The 23,474-nt window shown below is 38.7% G+C and overlaps 1 protein-coding gene across 3 annotated transcripts in view; it reads right to left on the bottom strand.

The window, feature by feature from the left end:
• The window catches only part of LOC114049743 (methionine synthase), a 134,202-nt gene that overhangs the window by 78,385 nt on the left and 32,343 nt on the right, over positions 1-23,474 (bottom strand). For all 3 annotated transcript variants that reach the window (XM_027871134.1, XM_027871133.1, XM_027871135.1), the window contains exons 6-12: positions 21,020-21,126; positions 16,226-16,285; positions 15,752-15,846; positions 11,542-11,642; positions 9,455-9,516; positions 8,037-8,104; positions 4,151-4,230 (exon numbers count right to left, since the gene is read on the bottom strand). In XM_027871134.1, the coding sequence (XP_027726935.1) occupies positions 4,151-4,230; positions 8,037-8,104; positions 9,455-9,516; positions 11,542-11,642; positions 15,752-15,846; positions 16,226-16,285; positions 21,020-21,126 (573 nt within the window). The remainder of the gene's footprint in view (positions 1-4,150; positions 4,231-8,036; positions 8,105-9,454; positions 9,517-11,541; positions 11,643-15,751; positions 15,847-16,225; positions 16,286-21,019; positions 21,127-23,474) is intronic.

Below are 23,474 nucleotides of genomic sequence, written 5' to 3'. Positions count from 1 at the left end.
AAAACTTGCAGGAAAAGCAAGTGAGGATGCCAAAACTTAAACTGGAAGAATTCCTAAGTGATCTCCCTAAAAGCCTTTCATACACAGTACTTCTAATCTATTATGAATGTGATGGAACTGGATACAAAAACAGCCTGTCCTGCTCATAATTTACAGAAGAGCAAGATGGAAGAGGCTGTCTGAAATATCATTTTTAATCTGCTTCAGAGTCATTCTGCGAGCAATTAGAAATAACACATGAAGCTGAAGTTGGAGCCAAAGGGTCCCCTCATTTTTATAAATACACTCTTAAAACAATGGTGTATAGAGAATATCATGGCACGTTATGTAGGGCAGGCTAGGTGGCTCCATGGATAGAGTGCTAGGCTGAGTCAGGCAGACCCGAGTTTAAATCCTGCCTCAGACATTAGCTATGTGACCTTGGGAAAGTCACTTAACCTTTGTTTGCCTCAGTTTCCTCATCTATAAAAAGGGGATAACTGCACCTACCTCCTAGCCTTGTTGTGAAGATCAAATGAGATCATTGTAAAGCACTTAGCATGGTGCCTGGCACACAGTAAACACTATGTAAATGTTAGCTACTGTTATTAATGGTGTATAGAGAACATCATGACACACTGTGTTGGCAGCTACGTGGCATAGCACCAGGCCAGGAATCAGGTAGACCTGAGTTCAAATCCAGCCTCAGACACTTAATAGCCATCACTTAACCTCTGCTTGCCTCAGTTTCTTCAACTATAAAATAGGGCTAACAGCACTTACCTCCCAGGGTTGTTGTGAGGATCAAATGAGATAATTTTAAAGCACATAGCACACTGCCTGCACACAGTAAGCACCATATAAACTTTAACTATTTGTAGTCACAGTAGTACAGGGGAAGAGCTAGCCTTGGTGGCAAGGAGATCTGGCTTTAAGATCCTGAGCAAGTCAGTTCACTTAGTGACCCAGGCAATTGTCTAAGACTGTAAGAACACAGAACGTGCTGCTTTTTTTCTTTGTTGGCAGAGAAACCCAGGACTTCCCTATACTGATGAAATCACATAGGTTCAGTTAAAAAAATTTTTTTACCTAAATTAAATAAAATAAACGTTGTTTGTTTTGTTGTTCAGTCGTTTCAGTCATATCCGACTCTTTATAACCCCATTTGAGGTTTTCTTGATGAAGATACTAGAGTGGTTTGCCATTTCCTTCTCCAGCTCTTTTGCAGATAAGGAAATGAGGCAAATAGTGTTAAGTGACTGACCCAGGGTCACACAGCTAGTAAGTGTCTGAGGGCAGATCTGAAGTCACGAAGATAAGTCTTCCTGACTTCAGGCCTGGCACTCTATCCACTGTGCCACCTAGCTGCCCTAAATAAAATGAATGATCTAAATTAATAGTTCACTTCCTATTCCATGACAACAGACAGGAGAATTTAAATTGTGGCCTCAATTAAGACTGGTATTTCATTTTGAGGTCTTTCAAATGAGATACCAGCCATCTGAGATTACTGTTCCCCTGCCCCTCAGCCTTTTGGGAGGCAGAAGGAGTAAAGGTCTGGTCTTGAGGAAGCATGGCTCTTCTGCCCCATGGCATTTAGATGCCAATTCCTCATCTTCCATCAGTGGCCCTGCTTTGGTTTCCAATAAAATGACTATCTGGAATCTCATCTCCATGCAGTCTGACTCGGCTTTTAGTACTCAAAAGCTCTCATGCCAAGTACCTCCTGATGCCACCCTTACCCCACCCAGCTTCTTTTGTGCAGCGTCTTCATCTGTGCAGCCCTTCATCTGAGGGCAAGAACTATCTTTCCTTTTTGGATCTCCAGCATTTAGCACAGTGCCTGGCACAGAGAAGGCACTTAATAAATGTTTACTGAATGGAATTGAAGGTAGCACATTGAACAGAGCACTGGGCCTGCAGTTAGGAAGCCATGAGTTCAAATCTGGCCTCTTATAAGCTGTGTAATGCTGGGTAAGTCATCTAATCTCTGTCTGCCTCAATTTCCTCAACTGTAAATGGGGATAATAATAGGACCTACCTCCCAAGGTTGTTGTGAGGGATCAAATGAGGTAACATTTGTAAAGTGCTTAGCACAATGCCTGGCTCACAGCAGGCATTTAATAAATGCTTCCTTCCTCCTGTTTCAAACTGACTTCCCTTTTTCTATCAGTCCTGCCTACTTGACACTTGTACTGATGAAAAATTGGATATAAGCTCTGCAAGCATGTATATTTTATTCTGTGTGAATTACGGTAACATAAAAAGCTTTTTAAAATTTTTAAATTGTTAATGTTAAGGTAATGAAAAAACTAAATGATCTCCCTTTAAAGAGATTTAATTGTTGTAAGTGTTTCAATTGTTTAAATTGTTAATTGTTGGTGACAAGTACATGACTGCCATGGTTATCCTGTCTACATGATTTCTTGCTTCTATTTAACGCATATAGCATTCTGCTCAAGTAGATCTTCTGAGAAGTGAAATATCTGTTGGACCCAGGACTAGATTTTAAGGTTTTTCTTTTTCTATGCAGTTCATATGATCTGGTCATATCTTATTTTAGTTCCTTTTTTTTTTTCCCCTCAAACTCATCCTTGAAAAGTCCTTATGTTAGAAGTCAGTAAAAAAAAAAATCCTAGGAAGATACATCTGCTCATAATTAAAAGTTAGTCATTGACAACCACCTCTCTTCTCTTGAACATTCTTAGGTAGGGAGATAGTGAACCATCCCTCTACCTGTCTCCAATTCCACAGCCACATTGCAGTGGTTTGTCATAATCAGCCTCCAATCCCTCTGAAACTGTCTCCCAAGAGGCAGAAGCCAGCCCACTATAGTGGGGGGAAAGCACTGGTCTTAGAGTCAGACTACCTGGGTATAAATCCCCTCTTCTATTATGGGTTTTTGGTTTTTATTTCATCTGACAAAGTAAAGGAAGAAATCAAAATATCTCACAAATTAGTGAGATTTTAAATGATGATCTACCATTTATTAATCGTCATAGTGTCCTTGAGCCCTGGTTTACTCATTTATCAATTGATAAACATGAATTAATTAAGCTCTCCCTATGTATTTCCATGGTATAAGCAGATGGGGGCTGGTCTTGGGGTCCAGAAGACCTGAGTTAAAAAAGACTAGTCTGGATTCAAGTATCGCCTCTGACACCCCCTGGCTATGTGACTCTGGGCCAGTCTCTGGCAAGACTCCTCAGTGCTCTGGGCCACTCTCCCAAGACAGTAAGTTTCAGAGAAGACGCCAACCTGCTTTGGTAGAGTGGGAGGGGGAATTTTCTTCTCTGGGAGTTCCCCAGCTCAATAACATCTCAGGTCCAGTCCCTATCTGTATCCCTGTGGGCCAGATCCTATTAGGTATTAAGGAGATGAAGGCAACCAATGAAACAGTCCTTGCCTGCAAAGAATTTACTTTTTATCAAATGCAAATTCTAGCATCCTTAAATAACACTTGTGTTACTATTAACAACACAGAGCAGGTGTGATAAAAGCACCTGGTAAGCTGTAATGGGCCAGACATATAATCACAGAATCTAATCCAATCACAGATCATCCAATCCAACACCCCCATGTTAAAGATAAGGAAACTGATGTCCAGAGAGCATAGGGTCACATAATCAGAGACCAGTAGAGATGTGCCTCAAATCCAGACTCTCTGACCCCTTCTAGACAGTCATATTGCCTCTACAAGACATTCTTATCACTTCTTTCCCCAAAGGATGAGGAACTAATGAGTTTAAGGGCCTTGATGGATTATGAAACCAAAGTAACTCAAGTCTGGACCACAAGTTGGAGGAAGGCCATGAGCACCTGGCCCTACTCGGTTTGAAGTCTTCAACTTGGGCTAAAAGCTAGTCTTCAAGGAAAATTTGTACTGTGGAAATCCAGTCACTGAGTGAAACCTAGTTAATGTCTGGCCAGATTTTCCAGTTCAGCATTCAAGCTATGTACTTTAGGTGGTCTTCATGTCCCACCCAAAGATAAGTGAGTGACTGCCAGTTAGAAACTCCTATTATAAAAGGATATCTTTTTCTTTGGCTCCACGAACAATTCCCATTCCACACATGATGATATCAACCACCAACAGGCATGAAATGAACACCCACACTGGAATAAATCAATGATCAATGCAATCATAAAGGTTACTGATTTAAGGACTCACCTGACAGCAACATATACCCTTCAAAAACAGCTGCAGGGGGAACTCTAGGTTTACAATTTTTCACAGCTTCTGCAATTTCCCTGAGTTGAAAAACAAAACAAAAACACTAGAACTGTCAACTTAAGATAAACTTAAACTCATTTTAACTATAAAATTTGATCTACTTAACACAACTGTGCAATTGATTATGTGCCTAATTCTAAATTTTCACCAATAATCTTGACTTTTAATTTGCTCAGTAAAGCAGAAAATCATTCATAAATCTTTTATATATTTAAATATAAAAGTTACAAGTAACTTTTATCCACACAGCCACAGTTTGCTGGGCACTCACTATACATGTGACTGGATTTCTAATCTAAATATACATAACAGATCATGCAGTTGATAACAGATTATTTCTAGTTTATTTGAGAAAAGTCACCCGACTGCACATCTCTTAACCCAGCAATCCTACTACTGAACATACAACTCCCAAGGAGGTCAAACACAGACACAGAGGTCAGGTTGCATGTATACCTAAACATTCAGTGTCATTTTTTTGGGCAGTAAAACTAGAAATAAAGTGGATGTCATCAACTTGAGAATGGCCAAATAAATTATGGTAAATGAATGTAATAGAGTATTATTGGGCTGCAAGAAATTATGAATATTTAGAATTCAGAAAAGTATGAGGAGACCTATATGAACTGATTCAGGGAAGTAAGCAGAATCAGAGAAATATAGTTTGTCAATCAACAAGCATTTATTAAGCCCTTACTATGTACCAGGCACTGTGCTAAGTGCTAGAAATATAAAGAAAAGCAAAATCAGTCCTTGCCCTCAAGGAGTTCACATTCTAATGACAATTAGAGAACATATATAAGATAATATACAAATAACTAGGTAGAAACAGGATACATACAAAGTGGATGAAAGGTAATTCCCGAGGAAACAATGACTACAACGACATCAATAAAAACCAACAGTGAAAGGCAGCTATATCCAATTATATCCAATTTTGGCCCCATAGAACAGATAACGAACCAAAATTTTCTCCACCACAAGAGAGGTACAGAGCTGGTAGAGCTGAGCTTCAAATCCAAAGCCTCTGGATGCTGCATCAGCTTTTATACACAATGGCTGTGTTGGATGGTTTTGCTTAAATATTCTACGTCTCTAGTCCTATCCTGTCACCTGAGTAGCAGATCCATATCACCAGCTGACTCTTAGACACCTCAAACTGAATGTTCTACAGACATTTCGAATTCAATATACCTCAAACGGAGCTCTTTATCTTTTCCCAAAACCCTCCCCTTTTCTGAACTTCCCTATTACTGTCAAGAGTACCTTTTCCCATTCACCCAACCTCACATCTTAGGGGATATATCCTAAACTCCTGTTTGCATTCACCCCATACATCCAAATCTACTTTACAAGTCTTCTTTTTTCTACCTTCATTACCACTACAGTATACACTACCTTCTCTGAAGAGAAGTTGCCACAGCTGCCACCCTGGTACAAGCCCCCAGCACTTCTCACATGGATTACTGTAATCCCCTTCTAATTGGCCTCCCTGCTTCACCTTGTTCCTCCATTCAGCTACTCAAGTGAAAGCACAGGACTGACCATATCACACCCTCCTCTCCCCTGATTCAATAAAACTCAGTGGCTCCTTACGACTTCCAGGATCAAATATAAAATTCTGTTTGGCTTTTAAAGCCTTCAGAACCTGGCCTTTTCCTACCTTTCCAGTCTTTCTTACCTGTTACTCCAGTGACACCAATGTTCTTGCTCATACTTTCATAGGACAACTCCATCTCTCTACACCATGACTTTTCACTGCCTACTCCCCATGCCTAGAATGCTCTCCTTATGAACCTCTGCCTCCTGACTTCTCTATTTTCCTTGAAGTCTCAGTTAAAATCCCACTTGATACAGGTCTTTTTTTTTTCATTTAATTTTTAATGTATAGAATAAAACAAGCATTTCCCTAACATATTTTTTAAAAAGATGATTACCCATGAAACTGCAAATTGCTGTTCCTTTTAAATACATAATAAAGTTATCATGTAAATTTCTTTTTAAAGATGGCTACCATCAGACACAAATATGTATTTATCAAAATGCATACATGATCTATATATAAAGAGAGATATTACAAGAAAATCTGAAGAGCAATGAGGTCTTTCTAGGTCTGCCACAGCTCCCACAGCTCCCACATCTCCCACATCTCCACTGCTGTGCCTTCCCAAGATTATTTTCCATTTTCACTGTGTATATATTTCTCTTATATAGTTATTTGTATGTTTGTTTTCTCCTCCATTAGAACGTGAGCTGTGGGAGGACAAGAACCATGTTTTTGTCTTCTTTGTATCCCTAGCACTTACTACAGTTTCAGTGCGAATAGTAAGCACTTAACAAATTCTTATTGATACCTATTAAGGGACAGTTCATTGTGAGTGTCGTGTGCAGAGAATAATACTGGGAAACAAGTGTGATAAATAAAAAAGCATCAATTAATTTTTAAAAAGACAAAGAGCCTCAAATTGTTGGGTTTTTTTTTTTACTTCTTTTCACAAAACAAAAGACTATGAGCCACTAGTTTACCAGCAAAAAAATGTTTAGTCTAGGCTAAAGGACATAGTTAGATAATACATTACAAGCAAGGCAAAGCACATACACAAGGCACAGTTTGCAAAACAATCATTTCCAGGAAGATTAAAAAATAAGCTTCACCTTCTGCTAAACACCTTAAACTTCAGAGTAGGCTGAGGCTTCAGACAATCATGGTTTCCATCAACCAGGAACCACGTCCTTCTAGCAATGACTGAAATCCTTCAATATGCCAATCAATCTGCTATCTAAGTGATGTGGGCATTGTTTCCAACAAAGTGGATCCCAAGCCCTCCATGCCTTTCGATTCTGTACAACTTTCACTCATGTCCTCCTTAAAAATCCAACAGAGATGGTCCATACAATGTGCTAGAGGCCTTCCTTACTTTTCTCTTGACATTGCATACACCAGCAAGAAAGCATGTAGGCCATCAATCGATTACTCCTAGCTAGGATGACTCCATCAAAATTTCCAGGAGCAACAGGCATATCCTTTCCCCTACATTCTCAGACAACGTGTACATATGGTACAAAAAGTTCTGTGAGATCACTTTTTTAAAATGAGAACAAAACCAAAACACACATAAAGAATAAATGGAAAGCAAAATGAAATAGCTTATAATTCAAATAATAGGATATATATGGATTATGTGTGTGTTTGTAGTCAAATCGATGCTACCTAAAGAGAAATGACTGAAGAGTTTGAAAAATGCAATTCATTAAGAATCTTACTCAAGCTCCAGAAGCAAAATGAAATAAGCTGAATCACAACTACAAGCATTTATCATGTGAGAACAGATTTAGCTGAATTGGCTGGCTCAAGACCACAAACCTAGCCAATGGACATGCTAGGACAAACAAAAATGTTCAATAGCTTTTGTGCCTGTTGTTTTATGAAGAACACTGGACTTGGGAATCAGAAGCCCTGGGTTCATGATACAGCTCTATTCCTTTACTGGCCACATAACCCTGGACAAGTCACTTAATCTCTGTGAGCCCCAATTTCTTTAAGTATAAAATAATCACACTTTTACTATCAATTTCACTGGGCTGTTGTAAGGAAAGCACTTAGGGGCCTATAAAACACTATGTAAATATGAGCTATTATAATTACCCTCTCCCACACATACAGGAAAGAAATTTAAATTGTTTCTGAAAAATCTGGTTGTCCTTCAGAGTACAGATCTTGCCTCCCTCTTCCTTCCATGAAAATATTCTTCATGAAACTGTAGTCCCTCCCCTACAAAACATGACTTTTTCCTCTCTGGGAGACAACAGTGGGTCATCTTACCTGATATGAGCCGGCGTGGTACCACAACAACCACCTACAACATTGACCAAACCATCCAATGCAAAGTTCTGTCAACAGAGGCAGAAGATCGTGAAGAGTTAGTTTGAATTCCAGAATTTACCCCTCAATCAAACAGGCTCAAAAAAAGACCTCCACCTGCTAAGTTTCTAGGCAGAACACTCTAAGAAGGTTCAAAGAAGAACCGGTGAAGTATTTAACTCTGGAAGGAAATGCTAACACATGTCCTTCCCATCTGATTTTGAAAGCGGAGGAGAGCCAGGGTTATTTGAAATCTGCTGCAGTACCAAAAAAAATTTGCAGTGAGAAATTATTCTGTCAGTCTATCCCAGCAGTTTTTTAAACCTACGGTGAGGAGGCTTAGACAGAATAAAAAATTCCTTAGGTAAAAACCATTACTAACTCTACCAGGAAATCTCTTATTTAAATTCTTGGCATTTATTACAACAAAGGATCGCAAATATTTTATCCTAATATCCCTGTCTGGGCTGCCTTCCCATATGAAGTTCTTTAGGAGGCAAAGACCACAATGCAGGGAAAAAAGACACTTTTTCTTCGTTATCTGTCTAACAGACTTCTCCTTTAAGAAACGAGCTTAAGTATTATTCTGACTCATCAACACTTCCTAAGCCAAGTTTTGTATTTGTTTGTTTTCAGCAAAGCTGTTTTTATAAGTGCCTCTCCATAAGCAAAGATGAACAACTTCTCAGCATGACATTATGGATAAAAATCTGGAGTCCAGGAGACCTACATTCAAATTCCACCACCTCTGCTACATTCTGGCTGCATGGCTCCACACAAATCACCTAACCTCTCAGGACACCCAACAAGCCACGTTTGCTCCCACTAAAACACTTTAATGGAAACATCTAGCCTTCAGTCAGGGAGCAGGCCTTGGAGTCAGAAAGATCAATCAATCAACATTTATTAAGCACTACTATGTCCCACAGGCAGTGCTAAGGCTGGGGCTACAAAAGGAGGCAAAGGACACTGCTCTCAAGGAGCTCAGCTTCAGGCCTGCATGACCAGGGCACATTTCTTAACCTCTCAGTACCTCAAAGCAACACTCTAAGACTGCCATTAGTACTGGTTTCCTTTTTCCTATCTCCAGAGCTAAGCAAATGGTCCCACAAGTAGTAGTTGCTTAATTAATATTGGTTCAAATGGAAAAAGAAAATACTTTCATTGAGAGGGGGCTTGGTATGATCCTAAAACTTAGGAAAATTAGTTTCTGTTTCTAGATCTGCCACTACCGAGCTATCGACAAGCCAATGAACTTCTCTGGGCCTCAGTTTCTTCATCTGTAAATGAGGAAGTCTGACTAGATGCCCTTTATGGTCCCTTCCAGCTCTAACAATCTATGGCCCCTAAGAACCAAAAATTAAGGAAAAAGTTCAGACCTTCATATGCATGGCAGTCATTTCAGGTGTTTCATCATACTCGCCAAAGGTATTGGGAAGACCTAGAAAAACATTTTAAAATTGAGTATTAGAATATAATTCATAAGACTGAAATATTCCTATCTGTTGACTCAGAGACCTCACTACTAGGTATATACCCTAAGGAGGTATTGATCAAAAAAAAAAAAAGGTTCCATCTACACCAAAATATTTATAGCAACTTTTTGTAGTAGAAAAGCACAGGAAATTAATCAGATGCCCATTGATTGGGGAATAGTAGTTAACCAAAATATGTAGTATACGACTGTCACTGAATATTACTGTGCAATAAGAAACCCTGAATATGAAGATTACAGAGAAGGTTACTATCATCATACTGATTACTATCATCATATTAGATATGATCATAATAATCATAGTAACTGATGCAAAGTTAAATAAGCTGAACCAGTAAAATAATATACACAAAGACTATGACAATGGAAATGGAAATAAAAATAATAACTAAAACGGAATACTATAAAAATGGTGGTCAAGTTTGGCAATAAAGAGGTATGAATAGGGGCAGCTAGGTGGTGCAGTGGATAGAGGTCTGGCCTTGGAGACAGGAGGATCTGAGTTTAAATCCAGCCTCAGACACTTGACACTTAATAGCTGTGTAACCCTGGGCAAGTCACTTAACCCCACAGTCCACCAAAAAACAAAAATAAACAAAAAAAACAACAACAACAAAAAAAGAGATATGAGAATGCACCTCCTTCCTTTCTTTGAAGAGCTGGGGAAGTATATGTGTGGAATGCTATATATACTGTTCTGTTTTTCTCTTTTTCAATCCTTGTTATAGGAGATGGCTCTCTGAAAGGTGGTGGGGGTAGGATATATTGGGATATAAAAGGGTAGGATATAAAAATGAAAGATAAAATTTTTTTTAAAAACTACACATAAGCAACACATTACCACTGTAAAAGCTCTAAATGAAAAATAAAAAATGTCTCCCTGACTACAATAGTAATTATTTGGGGAGGGAGACAGAAGGGAACCCATAAGCATAAAAGTATGCCATTAGCATTTTTTAAAAATATAAAGATATGTCACAAAAAAAAGTATTTTATTCCCTATTTTCATCCCAGGAAATTAAAAGTTCAAGGAAAGTCCAGAAAGAAAAAAAGCAAAGCTTCAAGCATAAAGAAAAGTATTGGTCTCTTCCTCTCTCCCTCCCTGGAAATTATTCTTTCAAAATGACAGCTGTATTGTTCCACAGCTGCTTGGGGGCGAAATCACTATTTCTGTTTTGAACTAATGAGCATCTGGTATATTGCAAATAAATAAAAACTCATTAGTTTTATTTCAATTAAATCTCCCCAAGCACGAATTTGGCCTCCAACTATCTGCTTCTAGGTATCATTTGTTATTCTCTTCTGCAAACTTTGAGTTCTCTAACTCCTAGTAAGAAATAAAATAAAACTGAAAAAATCTGCAGATTTCTTAAAAAGACCTAAGGACCAGTTGGGCTTCAGAAACTTATTTTTTTAAGTTCATCAGGCAGAATCTCCTACAAAAAGAGAGTTGGATTGTGTGACTTTCCAACTCTAACATCCATCCTCTGAGTCTACAAAATAAACTTATGCCCCAAAGAAGTATCTATTAGCCAATTCTTAATTACTTAGGAACTGGTTACATGATATATAAATAATTCATACAAGGCACACTGACAAGTTATGGTGAGCCCCAAAAATAAACAAGACAAAAACAAATCCTGAAACATGAGAAATAAATGCACAGTTTTATTTTTTTATAAAAGAAAAGAAAAAGGAGAGACTTTTTCCATTAGCACAAAGACGGATAGGCAAGGGTGATTTCTCTATTGCTGAGCTTTGTTTCTGGAAGCCATGCCCAATTTGGCAGCTTCGGGGTGATTTTTGATGCTTCTTCAACACAGAGATAGTCAATGGCGTAAGCTTCTTAAAGGACACAATTGGACTAGACCCTGTAAACGACATTTCTAATCTCAAATCATCCCATCAGCCCCTTTGCTCCTCTGTCTCTCATTAAACTATCTGTATGTATAGGTACTCATTAAAACACACCTGCATTGGGATAACAGAGGACATATGCTGTCGTACACTTGCCAATGGTTTCAATGAAAGGTCTCATTTCCTCGGCACCTAAAGCACAGTTTAATCCAATGCTGGTGGAAAACAAAATAAGAGATTACAGGCCTGCATTTCACATCAGAACATCATGTCTGCCTTAAATGAAGGTCTTGTCAGGTCCCTCCACTATCCAAAAACCTTTGGTGGTACTGCACCACCCATGAAAAACAGTCTTACCTAGAATTCAAGGCCCTCTACCAACCTTCCTCCAATCTACCTTTCCAGTCTAAAATAACACTCTCGACATTTATTAAATGCTTACATATACAAAGAGATATACCATACACCAGGGAGATAAAGATGCAGATAAGACACAGCCCCTGCCCTCAAGGAGCTTAGAATCTACTAAGAGATAAAACACAAATACAGATGTTATATGACATTGTATATTATGATAAAAAGCAGTGGTGTCAAACTCAAATAAAAACAGGGCCCAATAAACCACACACAGACTTTTGTGGGAACATATTGACTCCAAAAAACCACATATTATTATGTTTTATTATATTTTAAAATTTTTATTGTTAAATACTTTCCAATTTCATTTTTATATAGTTTGGCCACATAGTAGTCCCATGTTTGACATGTCTGGTTAAGAGAATAACAAAAGAAAGCTCTATAAAGGGACCAAGAGAACCCCAATAAAATGTAAATTCCTTGAGAGCAAGATCTGTTTTATTTTTCTCTATATATTAGCAGTGAATGAAGTAGGCACCTCATAAATGCTTATTGATTGCTGGACGACAGGCATTTGAGCTGGGTTTTAATGACTAACAGGTATTCATAAGCATACAAAGACATTCCAGAAAAAGGCTGATATCAGCCCAAGCTAAGACAGCAGAGTGAGAGCACAGTACGTATTGTCTGGATGGAACAAGGAGTGTGTGCAGGGACATAAGACAAGAAAGGTAGTTCAGGAGTGCAGGGCGTGTACAGGAAATAAACCCATAAAGGTAGAGGGCCATATTGAGGAGGGTTGAATATTATTAGGATGGCAAAGGGGGAACCACTAAAGAATTTTGAGCAGAGAAGTAATATTACCAGATCTCAGAATAGGAAAGATGATTTTAACAGTGAGTGGTATAAAATATAGATAAGGGGCAATTAAACTGAAGACCAAAATGGGGGAGCCAATAAAACAGGAGGCAAGTTGGTGTCACACAGGCTACTCCAGGGGACGAATTAAAGGTACAACCCAGGGCTCCAAGCAGTATCGAGATGATGGTGTTCAGTTCACATATTTCCCCAGCTGTCCTTTGCTGCTTGACTGAGGAAGAAAGTAAGGCTCTCTTTTAGATGTCTTTCAGTTTTGTCCCAGCAAATGTAAGTTTTATCTCAGACTCCTCATTTCCATTCACATACTCCATCTTCTCATCCAATCTGGCTACTCTCTATTCCCTAATCCTGCCCTGCCCTCTCCTGGTTTCTGTGCCTTTTTCATGCACCCTCTCCCATGTCTGGAATGGCTTCTTCCCACATCTCTGTGTGTTATAAAAAAAAAAAAATCCTTTACTTCCTTCTAGGATCAGATACTTTCTCTTCTCCCTCCTCCAACCTCTCATTCCTCTGGAACTCTCCAAAGCACTCACCATATTTTAGCTTATATTATAGTTATTTATGTGCATTGTTTATCTCCCGATGGATTGCAAATTCCTTAGGGACAGACACTGGGTTTCTTATTTTATCTTTTTCCTTCAAGCTAAATATTCATCATTAGTAATAATGATGAAGAAATAGCAAAGTACAAGGAAGGAGCTAGCACCTTAATTCAAGTGATTCTTCCGTTAAAAAAGCATTGTAGTCTGGTTAAGTTGTCTTAAACTTGGAGTCAGGAAAGATCTGGGTTTGAATCTCAGCTCAGATGCTTACTATCTGTGTGACAACAAGCAACTCCCTTAATCTCTCTAAGCCTCAGTTTCTCCATCTATAAGACAGCGAGGAGTTTGCTGAATTGCTTCTTTTCTTTCTTTCTTAATTTTTCTTCCAAGATCAGCTTGATGGGGAGTGGAGGGAGGGACAGATATATTCAGAAATGAATGTGACATAACAAGGAAAGGCATGCTTTGTTTCCCTCCCATCTAGCCTCTTAGGACTTGTATTGTTTTCTACCATTAGAATGTAAGCTCTCAAAAAAAAAAAAAAAAGAATGTAAGCTCTGCAAGGGGAGGGACTGTCTTGTAATTGTATCCTCAGCTGTGCCACCACCTGGCATAGATTAATCTCTTAATAAATCTATCAATAAAGATGATTTTTTTTTTAATGGAGAGAGGCATGGTAATTTTGAGTAGGATGTAAAACATTACCAGTAAAGAATTACATAAGTGAAGCAATATAAATGACATCATCAGAGAGACGTGTGACTGGGAAAGGGGGACTAGATATGAAGCATAAACTAGGAATAACTGACAAACAGCCCAGTGCTCCAGGGATACCCACTGTATGACATCAGAACCACTAGAAGACCCCAAGGAATTGAGAAGCAGGGTAACTTGTTGTTTGTCCTTCCTTCTCAAAGAGGACCATGACATCAGGAAGGTGATGTCATGACTTGAAAGTGAACTGGATTTAAGTGAGGAGGGCCATGAAAAGTTGAGGAATTAGGAAACAATGCGGTCAAAAGTCCCATAGAATGAGAGGACACAGATGGGTTGTGATCTGCACCCTTGGCAGAAGTATCTACATCAAAGAAATCAGACACATTCGTGTTCTGAAATAAGTCTATCAGAGAGAAGCCTTCTGGGAGCATAGCGGGGAGGGGAGACAAAAATCAGAAAAGCTCAGCACAGATTTCCATGGCCCCTAAAACCACACCCAGTCACCTGCTAGAGTGAAAAAAAAGAAAAGAAAGCTGGAATAGACCCAAGAGACGACTGAAGTAAAATGGAGAAAATAATACTGCAGCATTTACACAACAAGGATTGCAAAGCTCATTACATATGTTAATCTCATTTGATTCTCACCAGAAAATTAGTAAGAAGGTAGGTGGTAAAGCCAAGAAAAGGTCACAATAAGTGACCCTTTATTTATTTACACAGTAAATATCTGAGACAGGACGCGAACTCAGGTCATCCTGGCTCCAAATTCACCCTTCTATCTACTGAGCCACTTAGTTATTGGAAAATACGGAGGTGATCCCCTCTTGCTGACCAGTCGGTCAGTCAGTCAGTCAGTCAGTCAATAAATATTTGTTAAGGACCTGCTATGTGCTAGGCACTGCACTAAGCACAGAGGATACAAAGAAAAGTAAAAGACAGTCAGTCCTGGTCCTCAAGTAGCTCACAACTTAATGGAGAAGACAACAAACAAGTATATAAAAACAAGCTTTACATCTGGTATTTAGGAAATAATAAAGAGAAGGAAGGCACTAAAATTTTAAGAAGAGTTGGTTGGGAAAATCTTCTCAAAGATGGGATTTTAGTGGCAACTTGAAGGAGCCAGAGGAGGGAGAATATTCCAGGCATGGGGGACAGCCAGAGAAAATGCCTGGAGCAGAGAGATGGGGTTGTCTTGTAGGAGGCCAGTGTCACTGGATCAAAGACTACATGGTGGGGAGTGAGGCTGGAAAGGTAGGAGGAGGCTAGGGGATGAAGGGTTCTGAACATCAAAAAGAGGATTTTATATTTGATCCTGGAACCAACAGGAAGTCACTGGAGTTTAGGGATGGGGGGGGGTCATGGACGGACCTGTGCTTTAAGAAAATCATTTTGGTGGCTGAATGGAGGACAGATTAGAATAGGAAAGAGATACAAGGCAGGCAGACCCATCAGCAGGAGATTACAATGGTCCAGGTGTGAGGTGGTAAGGGCTTGCACCAGGTGGCAGTGTCAGGAGAAAAAAACATGAGAAATACTCTGTTCCCTGGCCTAAATATGCTCTCATCAAAAAGTAGCTGGTTTACATACATTTCAATTCAATAAACAGCAAGTGTGCAAACTATCTGTTATCTGAAATGGATCTATGGGAAAGAGAGGGGGAGGGATGTTGGGGAAACTGATGATGTAAAAAACAAGACACCAATAAAAACTTAAGGCATACACTAAACGTGTAATGCACTCAGTAGGTGCTAGGAACAAAGACAAAGATGAATAACAGTCTCTTCCCTCTGAACAAAGAAAACTGAGTGAAAAAAAGACTATTCTCTCACCATAGTGGTTCTGCATGGGTCACGCTGATGACAAATGCCTCTCCCGTCTGTCCAGAAAGAGTTCGCCCACTCTTATCCACAATAGTCCCTGAAACCTGGATTTTAAAAAGCAGGGTCAAATTTAAAACTACAAATACAACATGTCATAAGCATACTCTCTGCATTTGTTTCAATAAAAGGATAAGATCCCTGAACTCAAAGAAAATACTTCTATGCTAAGGCCAGCCTTAAAATATACCATAAAAGAAGGACTGTGACCCTACTTTTCCCTCTTCCTCCACCCCAGTTTCTGTCATAAAACCTCACTGCTTTAGGGACAAAAGATTCACCATTTGTCAGACCAGAGGGAAGAGGGCCCAGACAGGACAGACACAGGTCCCATAAGATGAAGTCTTTCCATTCCCACACCTGCCCTCAATTCAAAGAGAAGAACAAAATGTATCTTCTGAGAAACAAATAAACTTTTTAACTTACAAAGATAGGCCGGCGATCATAACCCTCTTCAAAGAGTTTCTGGAGTGCAAACAAGGCTGCCTATAGGAAAACAAGATTTTTGAGCTTCACTTCAAGGTCAAATCAATCTAGTCAGTAGCAGAGAATGAGTTTCTGATTCTAAAAGCCTCAGCTCTTTTTTTTATATTACTTCCATGTGTAATGATTGCAAGTCCTCTGAAGGCAGAGATGGATCACATCTTTAACATCTCAAGTTATCCATCTTGATCAACTGTAAATGACTTAGCTATTCTCAGCAATACAATGATCCAAGACAACTCCGAAGGACTTATGATGAAAAATGCTATCTATCCCCATTAAAGAACCGATACAGTCTGAATACAGATTGAAGCATACCGTTTTTACTTTATTTTTCTTGGGTTTTTTTGTCTGTTTTCTTTTACAACATGACTAATATGGAAATATGTTTTGCATGAACACACAGGTATAACCTATATCAAGTTGTTTGCCTTCTCAATGAGGGGGGTGGGGAAGGATAGAAAGAATCTAGAACTCAAAATTTTAAAAATGAATGTTAAAAATTATTTTTCCATGTAATTGGGCAGAAATAAAATACTAAATTAAAAAAAAATAAAGTTAACCATCTTGGAGATGAGCCACATATGGGAAATGGACCAATCATAAGAAACTAATGAACATTTGAAGAACAATGTTCCACGTCCACCCATTTCCTACTAAAACAAGGTAAAAGTGAGAAAAACCTGGGAAATTGGGATGTCATCCTCTCTTGCTGTCCATAAGAAAACATAACCCTTTCTTCCCTGGGCTACATGCTGCTATCTTCAGAAAGCAGCTAGCTTACATACAGTTCAATTCAATAAACACTTTTAAAGTGCATGCTATATGTAAGGCACTGTCCTAAGCATATGGGGAGAATTCAAGAGTGCTAGGGTTCAGTTACGTTGAGTGCAAGAATTGTAATGCCACAACAGAACGTATACTCTAAGTTTCAGGGAGAAGGAGGCATAGAAGGGACGAGTGACAATACTTCACCAAAAATTCAGGGAAGCAATATTTATCAAGCATCCCTGGGTACTCTGCACGGTACTAAGTGTATAGGGATTTGTAGAGTATCAATCGGTCTCTTGTCTTCAGGGAGATACAGAAAACTGTAACTAATATGACTGCCAACATAACTACTGACAATTATAACTTTTACATATTGCAAATTTATATCATACATCTCAAGCATGACCACTGTGGATATTAAAACAAAATAAATGCTGGCTGAAATTTCACCCCCAGAAAGATCATTTCCTCTTGAAAATCTAAAAAAAAGCTCTTCTTTTTCCCCTGCCCACAGACACCTCACACACACACAAACATATCTAAAAAACAAGTCACTCTGCTTTCTATATCTCTCTATATAATACATACATAGGACTAGAGATCTAGAGCTGGAAGAAACCATCTCTGAGGCAATCTACTCTAGCCCCATCATTTTACAGATGAAGAAATTGAGGCCCAAAGGAATTAAGTGACTTACCTAGAGTGAGCTAGGTAGTAAGAATAAAAGGTAGTGTTAGAAGCCAAATGTTCTGACTTCAGAGCATGTACTCCTTTCCATAGTACCACACAGCTTCCAAAGGACAAGACTCAAAAAATTACTGTGATCTCTGAAGGCGGGAACAGGAGCATGGCATTTGGATCAAGGGAGGGAATACCTGCTCCTGCTACACTCTGAACCCACAATCTGGCCACATCTGGAGAGATCCACTTCTGGGTATGTTTTCAGGTGTTCAACCACAGAACCACAAGCTGTCTCAAAGAGTTCAGGCAGAGCCTAAGTAACCATTTATCAGATATACTACATAAAACATTCCTATATTGTACAAGAGGTTGAATCTGATGACTTCTAAGGTCCCTTCCAATGTTAAAATTTTATGATTTAAGTTCTCTTTCCACAGAACTTAGGAAGTATGTCTGCATGGAAAGATACTATGACTGGCATATACTGCAATTCAATACAAATTTCAATATGGAATAAAATGTCTCAGTCATCACATTTGTAGAACACAAGGCTTTGAAGTGCATCCTATCATCTGAGCCTTATAATAACTCTAGTGAGGTAGGCAGGGAGGGAATTATTTCCTCCTATATTTACAGGTAAGGAAATAGAGGCTCACACTCACTTGTCCAAGGTTTCATAATTAGTTTATTAAGTGACCAGGACTAGAACCTAAATGTCTTCTGACTCCTCCTAATTTAAGGCTTTTTCAAGTATATTACCTCAAGCAAAAAAAAAAATCAAATATTAATAGCAGCATTTTTTTTATGATAGTAAAAAAGAAAACCAGAAACAAAGGAGGTGGGCACGACTGGGGAATGACTGAACACACTGTGGGATATGAATGTAATAGAATTTGTCATTGTTGTTCAAGTTGTGTTTCACTATACCGTCCATGGGGTTTTCTTGGCAAAGATACTAGAGTGATTTGCCATTTCCTTCTCCAGTGGATTAAAGCAAACAGAGGCTAAGTGACTTGCCCAGGGTCACACAGCTAGGAAGTGCCTGAGGCCAGACTTGAACTCAGGTCTTCCTGACTCCAGGACCAGTGCTCTATCCACTGAGCCACCTTGCTGCCTATGTAATGGAGTATTATAGAATTAAAGAAAAAAACGGATATAAGAAATTCAAAGAATCACAGGAAAACTTCTAATGAATTGATGATACAACTTAAGCAAAACCAGGAGAAGAATAAATATAATGACTAAAATAATGAAAAAAGAAAACAACACTAAGGAGAGGCCAAATTCTAATTTCAAGGACCATTCTTGGTCCCAAAAAACAGATAATGAAGCATGGATTTGGTGCCAAAGAACTTGGGTTCAAATTCTATCTCTATCGCTATATGTGTGACTTTGAACAAAGGGGGTTGGCCTATAGAGCAGCTACAAACCTAGGCTTCCGTGACCCTCCTCTCCTTCAGAAGAGAGGTGAGGGATCAGGGACAAAGCGTACAATACGTACTGTACACTACCTCCACAATCTACTCAGAGTGTACCCTGTGCACTGAGTCAAACTCGGTCTCTGGAGGTCAGAGTTCCGTTTCATCTTCAAATCCAGTGACTGGGTCACAGATACTTAGAAAGTGTTGTTATTCATCTTAGAAATGATTATTCATCTTCCTTAGCTTTTTTTGGTTGTTGTTGTTGAAAGGGATGGTCAAAGAAGAAAATTGAGGTGTATATACAGAAATGAAATAAGTGTAAAAAAGATATCAATAAAACTTTTTAAAACTTAATTCTGGAGGTTTTCAATATTTCCTCAAAATCTTTACTCTTATCTGTCTTAACAGCTCCAGTATATTAATGTACCAAAATGTGTTTAAACATTCCCCAATTATTGGACATTTTAGTTGCTTCCAATTATCTAAAGTTACAAACAATACTTTTGTGAATATCTTTGTAGAGTTAGGATTTTTTTTTGGCTTTTTGGTGAGCAGTTGGGGTTAAGTGACTTGTCGAGGGTCACACAGCTAATAAGTGTCAAGTTTCTAAGGCCACATTTGAACTCAGGTCCTCCTGACTTCAAGGCTAGAGCTCTATCTACTGTGCCACCTAGCTTCCCCCAAGGGTTTTTTTTTTAATATATTACTCTCATGGTATATGTTCAACAATAGATGTGGATGTAACTATGACTACATTCTGACTGGATCCATGATTTCATCAGCTGAGGAAGCTCCCCATGAAAAAATTCCCCTATGAATGTAGACTGGCACCTTATTTGTATCTTATAGTCTTAAGAGAGCTCCTTCAGAGACCTGCCCAAGAGCATACGGCTACCATGTGTCAGAGACAGACCTTGAACCCATCCTCCAAAACCAAGGCTGGCTCTCAATCCATTGTGCCACACTGCCTCTCAAGCATGAATACATAAGAGGAAAGTGAATAAGAATGAATGGACCAGAGAAAACTGATGGAAACAGAAAGCAAATGAAAAATTGTTATGACACTTTATGTAATAAATTTCATTTATTTCAATGTAAAAAGTGGCAAAGCAAGTTTAATTGATGATAATGAAGTTCAATATTGTTCATAATAAATCTTTTTTAAAAATTAGCTGGTTTTTTTGAAAAGGTGTGACAGCTATAAGAAAACATAATATATCAATGTCAACTTTCAAAGTTGACCAAACAAGGAATGATTATTCACTTTACAAAAGGACTGAGTGCTTTATAAAAACCATTCCTTTAAATACCATGATCCTCCAATACATTTGTTGTTAGTAGCTATCTCCTTGACCAAAAGAAATGAATGTAATGCAACTAAAATGATAACTAAGTCAATAAGAAGATAAATAGGAAGCTAATTATAAATAAAAGAAAAAAGAAAAAAGAAAAAGAAAGGACTTTCCACAAAGAAGTAACCTAGTAATACATCTCTTTCAGAAAACGGGAGATAAACTTGAATTGAAAGCTATTAGACCCCTTTAATGAAAAAAGCTGCATCACTTTGATAGATCTGAGATTTCCATGTGATGGGTTCACCTCCACTAGTTTAACCCATGTTTTATCATGTTTATACTCTAAAATTTAAGGAGAAATTGTTTTTGGGGAAATTTGTTTTCTGGTCTCTATTACATATTCATGATAATAACATTTTACATATTTATTACATATTTATGATAATAACAATTTACAGAGGATGAAAACAAGGATGGTGCTTAACTCAATAAGCGGTATGAGTGCCTTCTTACTAAATTGAGAGGGTCTTTTCTCCTTCCTGCAACCAAATTTTCCTCCCTAAACTCACCTTAGCATTGGCAGTATCAAAAATAGTTTCTACCAATAAGATGTCAACTCCACCATCTAGAAGTCCTCTGGCTTGTTCGTGGTAAGCTTCAACTAGTTCATCAAAGGCTGAAAAACAGAAACCAAACAAGGCACATCAGTCATCAAATATTTACTGAACACCCACCACGTGGAGAGTCCTGAGTCTATCCCAGGGGAAAAAAAAAAAAAAACCTTCAGCATGAGTGAACCATGTATTTAAATTGCAGAGTTCAAGGGCATCACTACTCTTTGCAAGTCATAGGTATAAGATGGTGCAGAGACTTGTGATCCACCTGTGCAAACACAGAAAAACAAATATAAGGTCGCCTGCATAATCATTAGATGTGCAGGAGAGAATGACTAGCATTTGGGGCTTGCTCTTTCTGGCTATAAAATAGATTTTCTGCTTCATGTAAGAGATGGTTTTTAATAAATCAAGTAAGACCTGAGTACATAGGTAAAGCATAAGTACAATAGAAGTCTGCCAAATGGATTTACAGATAATATTGGTTGATGTGTCTTCTCAAACTTAACAGCTACATGCAATGAAAGCTCCATATGCCACAGAGAAACATAAAACAAGTAATATCACAAGGATACTGTTTGATCCCTTTAATCAGAATTATAAAGGGGGTCCCCTATATGATACAATATCACCAAGACGTTAGCTTGATCCCTTATCATCAGAATTATAAAGAGGGGGCTTCCCTATATGTTAAGGCACTGAGACCAAACTTAAAATGTTCAGTCACTTCAGCCCTGAGTCTGATTTCCTAGAAATTTCCTGTAAAATTGGAAAGAGCCTAATGTAACAGAAACCCCAAAAAACTGGGCCTGAGAAGAACTGGGTTTAAATCTTGACTCTGACCCTGACCATGTGACTTAAGTAAGCCATTTAACGCCTCTTAGCCTCAGCTTCCTTGTACCTAACAGGATTACTGTAAGGAAAGCACTTTGTAAATATGAGCAAATTAATGATATTAATAAGTGGAGCTGTAGGAGATCAAGAGTCCAAACATTTCTTTTGTCTTATTTGCTACATCCAAAGATTCTCCTTTTGCTCTTCATTGTGACAAGATAAGTGTTTATTAAAACAAATCAATGATGAATGAATTCTATCAGCCAGATCCTAGGTGGTGCAATGGACAGCGCACTAGACCTACAGCTGGGAAGACTCATCTTCCTGAGTTCAAATCTGGCCTCAGACACTTATCAGCTGTGTGACCCTGGACAAATCACTTAACCCTGTTTGCCTCAGATTCCTCATCTGTAAAATGAGCTAGAGGAGGAAATGGTAAACCACGCCAGTACCTTTGCCAAGAAAACCCCAAATGTGGTCATGAAGAGTCAGACACAACTAAACAACTAACCAACAACAAAGATTTAGGCCTCCAAGTCTTTTTCCTAAGCTGGTTCTGTTGCAACCACATTTTTTCCCAAGATGGCCTAGTAACAGGTAATCTCCTATATCACATCATTCTGGGAAATACCAAGTGCCTTCATCTCACCACTCCAATTCTGGTGAAGGAGCTACCTGGTGATCCCAGTCTTAGTTTGGATGGGTTTTTTTTTTTTGGTTTGTTAGTTTGTCTGGTTGGTTGGTTGGTTTTCTGGAGACAAGGCCTCTCTACCTTGCCCAGTCTGAAGTATGGCAGCCACTCATTGGTCCAATTCCACAAGTGAGAGGCCCAGGAGCTTTGATCTGCTCCATTTCTGACCTGAGCCATCTTGTCCCCTCCTCAGGCAGCCCAGTAGTCCCCCTACTGACATAGGCTTACCATATCAGTGCCACATTTAAAGTAAATACCCTATCAGCTTAGCCCTTATGAAGCTTAGGACACCTGAATTCAAGAGAAATGCCAACCTCAGTCCTCCTCACAGCAGGAATTTACAGGTGCCTGCCACCATGTCGAGTTGGATATTATAATAAATAGAGAAAGGAACTGGGGAAATACAAATCCTAAGTCCTGACCCTGTCTCCTACCCACCTCCTCCAGTACTCAGCCCCAAAATGCAAAGAAATTTTCTCAAGTTCTAATCCACAAACCAAAAATGAAGAGGGACATATCTGCTGCCCTGTTCAAAAACAAACTGTTACACTTCCCTTTACTGTCTATCTCACTTTCTTTTAAAAACAGTAAGAACATGAATGTTCTTTTACATCCTCTAGAATAATAAGAATGTTCTTTTGCATCCCCTACCTTTGGATGGCCCCTCAAACAACCATTAATTTTAGCCTGTTCAAATTCTCTACACTTTTAAAAATTGCCTTTGCTCATCTGGAAAAATGACTCAAGTTGGATTTAAGATCCCTACATGCTGACACCTCTACGAATAAATCACTTAACTGCCAAAAGAGAAAAGCTAGGTAAAACCCGAGGTGTGCTGGCAGACTGCTGGGGGAGATTCTGCAATGCCTACATGTCCTCACCATG

Source organism: Vombatus ursinus, unplaced genomic scaffold, assembly GCF_900497805.2.
Source record: "Vombatus ursinus unplaced genomic scaffold, bare-nosed wombat genome assembly UNPS02014798.1, whole genome shotgun sequence".
Classification (NCBI taxonomy): domain Eukaryota; kingdom Metazoa; phylum Chordata; class Mammalia; order Diprotodontia; family Vombatidae; genus Vombatus; species Vombatus ursinus.
This window is presented reverse-complemented; position numbering and strand designations above follow the sequence as displayed.